Source organism: Podarcis erhardii (genome assembly GCF_964252035.2).
Source record: "Podarcis erhardii genome assembly, chromosome: 17".
Classification (NCBI taxonomy): domain Eukaryota; kingdom Metazoa; phylum Chordata; class Lepidosauria; order Squamata; family Lacertidae; genus Podarcis; species Podarcis erhardii.
This window is the reverse complement of record NC_138515.1, coordinates 253,527-261,741: the sequence shown is the minus strand read 5'-3', so window position 1 is coordinate 261,741 and position 8,215 is coordinate 253,527. Positions and strand designations below refer to the sequence as shown.

The following is an 8,215-nucleotide window of genomic DNA, read 5'->3' as shown; positions in this document are numbered from 1 at the left end:
CAGCCTGTGCCTGCAAATTCCCTTTGACCCAGCTGCGTCTTTACCTGCCCAATTGCTGATGACACCCATGACAACACCAGGTGTCAGGCTGCTGGGTGTGGCATGACTGAAGGTGCCTTGCAGGCCAGGTGAGGAGATCTGGCTGCCTTGATGAGGTCCGTGGGCCAGAAGTGCCATACTTCTGGGCCAGAATGCCCCAAGTGGGCCAGAAGTGCCATACTTGGGGCCAGAATGCCCCAAGTTAGATTGCTATGCTGCTAGCTTGCAGCAGAGCAATCTAGTCAGAATATTTATGTATACTGTTTAGCATATTTATGCTAAATGGATTACAGTGGTCAGCAAATAGGAGTTAATAGTGGGGAGCAATCTGCTGCATGAAAATCCATTCTTGTCAAAAGAAGCTCTCCCCTGATAACAATTTCTGCAGGAAAGATAAGTAAAGCACTAGTGTTATAAAAACTAAAAATAAAAATTATAGTAGCACCTTATAGACCAACTAAGTTTGTTCTGGTATAAGCTTTTGTGTGCATGCACACTTCTTCAGATACTCTGAAGCAGAAGTCACCAGACCCTTATCTGGTGGGGTGGCGTTTTTCTCAGAAGGGTAGTAGGAGATGGGTGATTGACTTAATGGGTATTGAGTCACTATTGTTAACCTATACTTAACATAGACAACATCTCTCTCTCTCTCTCTCTCTCTCTCTCTCTCTCTCTCTCTCTCTCTCTCTCACACACACACACACACACACACACAGGCAGCTTAGGGACATTCTAGCCTGTTGTTGCACCAACTCAGCAACTGCTAAGCTTCTAAGGGAAACTAAGGCCCGGGGGCCTTCTTAATCCAGCCGCGGATGGTCCGGGAATCAGCGTGTTTTTACATGAGTAGAATGTTAGAATGTGTCCTTTTATTTAAAACGCATCTCTGGGGCATTGTGGGGAATAGGAATTTGTTCATTTCCCCCCCCCAAAAAATATAGTCCGGCCACCCAGAAGGTCTGAGGGACAGTGGACAGTGCTGAAAAAGTTTGCTGACCCCTGGTCTAAGCCCTCACTCTAGAAAGAGGTGTAGACTTGGACACCCCGGCCAAGTCTACATCCATCAGCTATAAAAACTCTCAAGACTCTGGACATATTACTTCTTAGAGATCTGTGGTAATGAAGGCCCTGAACCTTGCCTTCCTCTGCCTACTCATTTTAGCATCCGAGTCCAAAAAGTATCTAAAATGCGAGCTGCAAGATGAATTAATAAGACGAGGACTGGATGGTTACCACGACATTGGAGTAGGACACTGTGAGTTATTTAGGTGCTTGACTCCCTTTAGCTTCTTTGAATTAATTTAGGTCCAATTTAACTGCCACCTGCTATGGTTTTGTTAAAGGCTTTTTATGGATTGAGTTTGTTGTAATTCATTATTTTCTTGATGTTTAGAGTGTCCTTTAAAATGTTTATGATTTCTCTGACATTGTTTAATATTTGCAGATGTGCCACTTTTTCAAAATGGGCCCAAACTGGGAATTGAGAACATTTTCAAAAAAAATATTCAAAAAATGTCCTGTTATTTTCAGAATTGTGATTTTTACTTCTTGGGGTGGGAGTGTAACAGAGCAAAACAGTTCTGGTCCTATGTGGTAAAAGAGATAAAAAAGAGAGTTTTCAGGTTCTACCATTGTGGTTTGTTTATTAAGTGTTATTAAAGGTGAACATCCTCAAATATGTGTTTCAGATTGTGCATTTATTCAGTTTTGCAAAGGTCTCTATTCAGAAAAACCTGCAAACAGTTGAATCTGATGGGAGGAATTCAGTGCAGCACTAAGCAGATTGCTCTATCAGTTCTTTCTACTTGCCTGCAAGGGTTGTTGTTATTGTTTTGCCCCAAAAAATTTTTTGGGGGGGATGGGAAGCCCAGATGTGCTAGGGAAAGTCCTTGCTCAGGCATTCGCTGGTGGGACTACTCCGTCAAATCTGCCCTCATTAAATTAACAATCATTCTTAAAAAATAGAGAAAATTATCATGAGGAATTACATAAAGCATGGTAACAGGTTACATAAAAAAGGAATTTGGAAGGGTTAAGAGTAGATTATTTATTCCTTTAAAATTGTGATCAGTTTGTGAGGAAGCTCCGTTGGTGTAAATAATCAAGTTTTCTGGTTTTAGAATAATAGAATCATAGAATCATAGAGTTGGAAGAGACCACAAGGGCCATCGAGTCCAACCCCCTGCCAAGCAGGAAACACCATCAGAGCACTCCTGACATATGGTTGTCAAGCCTCTGCTTAAAGACCTCCAAAGAAGGAGACTCCACCACACTCCTTGGCAGCAAATTCCACTGTCGAACAGCTCTTACTGTCAGGAAGTTCTTCCTAATGTTTAGGTGGAATCTTTTTTCTTGTAGTTTGGAACCATTGCTCCGTGTCCGCTTCTCTGGAGCAGCAGAAAACAACCTTTCTCCCTCGTCTATGTGACATCCTTTTATATGTTTGAACATGGCTATCATATCACCCCTTAACCTCCTCTTCTCCAGGCTAAACATGCCCAGCTCCCTTAGCCGTTCCTCATAAGGCACCGTTTCCAGGCCTTTGACCATTTTGGTTGCCCTCCTCCGGACACGTTCCAGTTTGTCTGTGTCCTTCTTGAACTGTGGTGCCCAGAACTGGACACAGTACTCCAGGTGAGGTCTGACCAGAGCAGAATACAGCAGCACTATTACTTCCCTTGATCTAGATGCAATACTCCTATTGATGCAGCCCAGAATTGCATTGGCTTTTTTAGCTGCCGTGCCACACTGTTGGCTCATGTCAAGTTTGTGGTCAACCAAGACTCCTAGATCCTTTTCACATGTACTGCTCTCAAGCCAGGTGTCACCCATCTTGTATTTGTGCCTCTCATTTTTTTTGCCCAAGTGCAATACTTTACATTTCTCCCTCTTAAAATTCATCTTGTTTGTTTTGGCCCAGTTCTCTAATCTGTCAAGGTCGTTTTGAAGTGTGATCCTGTCCTCTGGGGTGTTAGCCACCCCTCCCAGTTTGGTGTCATCTGCAAATTTGATCAGGATGCCCTTGAGTCCATCATCCAAGTCGTTGATAAAGATGTTGAATAAGACCGGGCCCAAGACAGAACCCTGTGGCACCCTACTAGTCACTCTTCTCCAGGATGAAGAGGAACCATTGATGAGCACCCTTTGGGTTCGGTCAGTCAGCCAGTTACAAATCCACTGAGTGGTAGCATAGTCAAGACCGCATTTTACCAGCTTCTTTACAAGAATATCATGGGGCACCTTGTCAAATGCCTTGCTGAAATCAAGGTAGGCTACATCCACTGCGTTCCCTTCATCTACCAGGGTTGTAATTCTGTCAAAAAATGAGATCAGGTTAGTCTGACATGACTTATTTTTCAGAAATCCATGCTGACTATTGGTGATCACAGCATTCCTTTCTAGGTGCTCACAGACTGTTTGCTTAATGATCTGCTCCAGAATCTTCCCTGGTATTGATGTCAGACTGACTGGGCGATAATTATTTGGGTCCTCTCTTTTCCCCTTTTTGAAAATAGGGACAACATTTGCCCTCCTCCAGTCTGCCGGGACTTCGCCTGTTCTCCAGGAATTCTCAAAGATGACTGCCAGTGGTTCTGAGTTCACATCTGCCACTTCTTTTAATACTCTTGGGTGCAGTTCATCTGGCCCTGGAGACTTGAATACATCTAATCTAGCCAAGTATTCTTGTACTATCTCCTTAGTTATTCTGGGCTGTGTTTCCTCTGCTGAATCTTTTATAAAAAGCATTTATAAAAATAAAAAACAAATAGCATCATTAGCATATCTATTTTGTATGTATATGTGTTTTATGCTAAAGAAAAATATTATGAAAAACAAACCTTTCACCTGCGCTAGGTGAAAGACTGAATCTTGAATGGTTAATGCCAAATTTGAGAATGGTTAATGGTTAGGGCTGCCATACATCCTGGATTTCCCGGACATATACGGGATTCCGCTCCTGAAAATGGTGTTCAGGGGGAATTTTCAGAACTTGGCAAAATGTCAGGGGAACAGTTCTTTCTCAGCACAGGGCTGGCTCCTGCCAGCCGCTTCCCTTCCTGGTGTGTTCTCTCCCTCTGTCCCTTCCATCCTCATGCCAGCCACCTGATGAAGATGTGCGATGGTGGTGGTGGGTTGTCTGGGTTTTGGCTCTTTGGAATATGGCAACTCTGTAATGGTAACATTCTGTAATGTAATTAGCTGAAATATTGAGTCATATAATATGAAATTTCCTGTTTTGAAGTTTTTCACTTCATATGTAGGAAACAAAAAGCATTCTACCTTTCTAATCTGTGCTTTCCTCCCAGGGTTGTGTTTGGTCCTGTTCGCAAGTCAGTTTGACACGCAACACTATGAGTACACAGATGGCCATCCATACTATGGAATATTTTATTTGAGTGGTCTGTTGTGGTGTGACAATGGAAAGCATCCCACAAAAAACCTATGCAGTATTGACTGTGAGAGTAAGTGGTGACTCTTTGCTTTTGCCTTTTGCAACTCAAGGAGAACTGTTTATTTCAGGGGTGGGAATCTGCTCCCCACCAGGGTCTCCAGCTTGGCATGCCAATCGATTTCCTCTGAAACAAGGTTGCAGAAGCCCCACACTGCGGTCACTTGCAAACTCCAGTCTTCGTTCTCCCCTCCCCATCAACAGCAGGGACCCGAGAAATAAGCAGTTTGTCAGCCCTATGTTCAGAGCTTCCCAGTGCACCAACTTTGGTCTGTTGAGGTGTGGTTCCCAAGTGGTAAACCCACACAAGGGATTTTGACCAGTGGGCGGATATGCTTATGCAATATCATATGATGTCATATGACTGACAGATAAGTGTCCCCACCCACCCATCAAATTTGGCTCATGGGCATGATCCTGATAAGGATCTGGCCTGTGGAGCCATAAAGGTTCTCCACAATGTGGCAGAGCTTAAGCCTGAATGCTAGCAACATAATTTGGTTCGCAAGCTGTGGCTTAATTATGCCTGCTCAATTATGAGTGTCAAGCACTCTTTGCATGCTCAGTGGCACCCCTTTTTTGTCATTTATATCTTTCAGGACTGAGTCTTGGTATTCGAAAAGGGGTTTTGTGGAGGAGACTTAGGGAACTTTGGCCCAAATACTTAATCCCTCCCCATTATTACTGCAGTTTCTTGTTCTTTGCAATGTGACTAATGTAAAGTTGCCATATTTCAGAAAGTGAAATCCGGACACAAAAGTTGTTGAGGTTCTTTTTTGGGGGGGCCAAGTTGTTGAGCTTAGACTCGTGCCTAGACTCGTTCACATCATTAAAACCATTGATCACAATGAAGCCTTCAAAAGATAAAAAGAGGCATTTTTCAAAGACCAAGCAGAGGTAGCAATGTGGAGAATACACCAACAGAAGCCCCTATTCTATCCTGATTTGTCCTTCAATGCCAACTTCAATAACTTTCCTGGCAGAGTTTCTGGATGACAATATCGCAGATGATGTTGAGTGTGCAAAGAAAGTTTCTGCAAGCAAGAATGGGATGTTAGCTTGGTAAGTGGCATCAGCTCACCAGTGTCTAAGAATGAAAATATAAATGACAATATCATATAATCAAATTGAGCACAAACTTTTCTGTTTTATGATTACAAGGCAGAGAAAAGAGAACTGCTTTCAGCCCCATACTCTTTGTTTATTAAGTACATTTCAAGAGTCCTTTACAATAGAACAGTCTATTATGAAAAATGGTGGAAGAAATAATGCAAGACAAAATGAAGAACTAGTTGATCACCATGATGGTCTGCTCAACTAGTACATATCTGGCAGAGATTCTGCTTAAAGAGTTTAGGGGTGGCTGTTGTTGTTTTTCCTTGTGGGGATCAGCAGAGTATCTGTAAATGGGTGCATGGATATCATCCAATGGTGCAAATTCAGAATAAAATTAGAAACATGATGTAATAATGAAAGAGAACAGTGTGACGCTCGTTCTACACTTTGGTGCTTTTTTAGAAAACAAAAAAACTCCAGTTGGGAGCCTCCAGTTGACAGGCCTAATTAGACACCCCCCCCAGGCCTCTCCATTTGTCTTAAGAGGCCATTTGTCCCAAGTCATGCCCACCTGTTCATCTCTTGATACCATAAATAGAAATATGACATCAGTTGTGGGACATGTAAAGCCACTGCCTTATTTTTAAAAGGAAGAACCTGGAGCTCTCAATTCTTCCTTTTCGGCCTCTGCTGAACTTGGTGCCAAATCCCAAGCACCTTGCAGTGCTGGAATAATTTTTGAATTCAAAATGCATCTGCAAAGAAAGAATCTTTTTTTGAAACTGTGGCTGAAATTTAATATCACCTGATATAATTGTTGTGAGATAATGCCAAGGCCTTGTGCCCAGTGTAGCATCGCCCGGGATTCTTCACACTGTCACACTGATGGGACACGAGCACACAACCAGCAGAGTCCAAAATAGAAGCGTTAGCCTTGAGGTGTAACATCTAATCCTAATTTATTGCAACGAAATCAAACATAACAGTTCAAAGTAAATATGGCTCCTCTTTCTCTCTCTTCCTCAAAGAGAACACTGAAACAAAACATCACTGTGAGAGAACAAACAGTGTATCTCCCTTTCTGCTTATATAGCTCTAACAATCAGCAGCTGAAATGCATTACATACAGACATGTGCTCCAACAAGTGGTCTCTATCTGCAGCATAGGGAGGGGTGAAATCCTAACAATTATGTGACATCAGGTGATTGACAGGTGTGGTTCTGTCCAAAGTCACCCTTGTAGGGGTGACCATTTCTGGATCTGGTCCTCCAGCTGGTAACATAGATTATTAAGGCAAATGCCAACTGCCCCAACCTGTCTCTCATAAATGTTGTTTCTTTCTCTCTTCTCTTTTAGGAAGCCCTTTGAAGAATACTGCCTACATCCTATGCCTTCCATACTCTATTGGGAATGCAATAAGCCTTGAAATACAGGCATCCATTTATTATTACCGTATTTTCACCACAAGCTGTTCTGATTGGATAGGGTAGTTGGTGGTACTACATCCTGCATCAGCTAACTGATGAAGGCGGCAGGCCTAAAACTGGAGGACCATTTGATCAAATGACAGGATAATCTTCAAAATTAACAAACACCTTTAAAAAAAAGAGAGAGAGAGAGAATCTTCCTGAAACCCACAACTTGGATGAATCCTATAAACGTGTGTCAATTGATTCCATTCAGACAAAAATTATATGAAAATATTACATCAGAATCAAGTCAATATAGATAGCATCGAGTACTCTTCTGAACTTGGGGAAAAAAACCATTGGGATGGATCCAGGTTAGGTTAGTTACACTTACTTCCCACTGAAATAAATGTGACTTCAGTTAGCCATGACTAACGTCTTGCACTGATTTCAATGTGACTGTTTCAGCTAGGTTAGCTGGGGGCAGCTCTGCATAAGCGGGTTCCACTCCAGCCTCCCCCTCTGCAGACACAGGCCAGGACCACAGAGCAGAGGGCCTTTACCTGTTTGTTTTACCCAGGACATTCAATGGTGCAAGGTTCCTTTCTCTCTGCTGCCCATCCCATGTGATTCCCTAGGTCAGGCTTCCTCAAACTCAGCCCTCCAGATGTTTTGAGACTACAATTCCCATCATCCCTGACCACTGGTCTTGCTAGCTAGGGATCATGGTAGTTGTAGGCCAAAAACATCTGGAGGGCCGTGTTTGAGGAAGCCTGCCCTAGGTTCTGAATTGTGCTGGGTAGTCAACCTCTGAGTTAGATGAACTCACATCTTCTATGATTCCATGCCATCTAGTTTCTGCCATGGCTTCCAGCCAGGAAAAACAGGTTACTGCCTCAACTATCTCTACCTCTTGCTTGGTCCACAGCCAACCTGCAGCAGCCTCCACACACTGCAGCCAGGCACCAATTCCTTTTTCTTCCTGCCTCCTCCTTAGCCTTTACAGCATCATCTTTCCCTGACTAAATTCTATATTTATAATCTGCACCTCTCATCTGCACCTCAATCCCCTCTTACCCCTCCTCTGTTGGATAGCCCTGTCCTCTGCCCCTGTCCCAGCCCCATTCTAGTGTAGTACCTTCAGATTCTCTTATTTACAGTCTGCAAGATGCTAAATGTGACTAACAGTCAAATCCAGTGCTCCCATTCTGCTTGCAAAATGGCTTTTGGTTGAATAGACGTATCTGATAACACAAGAGA

General features: G+C 43.0%; 1 protein-coding gene across 1 annotated transcript; it reads left to right on the top strand.

The window, feature by feature from the left end:
- Window positions 1-1,026: 1,026 nt before the first annotated feature.
- Window positions 1,027-7,386, top strand: LOC309332651 (lysozyme C, milk isozyme-like). Its single transcript, XM_081845778.1, has 4 exons — window positions 1,027-1,294; window positions 4,347-4,502; window positions 5,473-5,551; window positions 6,903-7,386. The coding sequence occupies exons 1-4, from the start codon at window positions 1,159-1,161 to the stop codon at window positions 6,970-6,972; spliced, it is 441 nt and encodes a 146-aa protein (XP_081701904.1). The 5' UTR covers window positions 1,027-1,158; the 3' UTR covers window positions 6,973-7,386.
- The last annotated feature ends 829 nt before the right edge of the window (window positions 7,387-8,215 follow it).

Excerpts from the sequence above, each read along its gene's own strand:
- LOC309332651 (XM_081845778.1), top strand. The coding sequence starts at position 1,159 with ATGAAGGCCCTGAACCTTGCCTTCCTCTGCCTACTCATTTTAGCATCC. Across the intron at positions 4,503-5,472 it reads ATGCAGTATTGACTGTGAGA|AGTTTCTGGATGACAATATC; the intron begins GTAAGTGGTGAC and ends CTTTCCTGGCAG. Across the intron at positions 5,552-6,902 it reads AAGAATGGGATGTTAGCTTG|GAAGCCCTTTGAAGAATACT; the intron begins GTAAGTGGCATC and ends CTTCTCTTTTAG.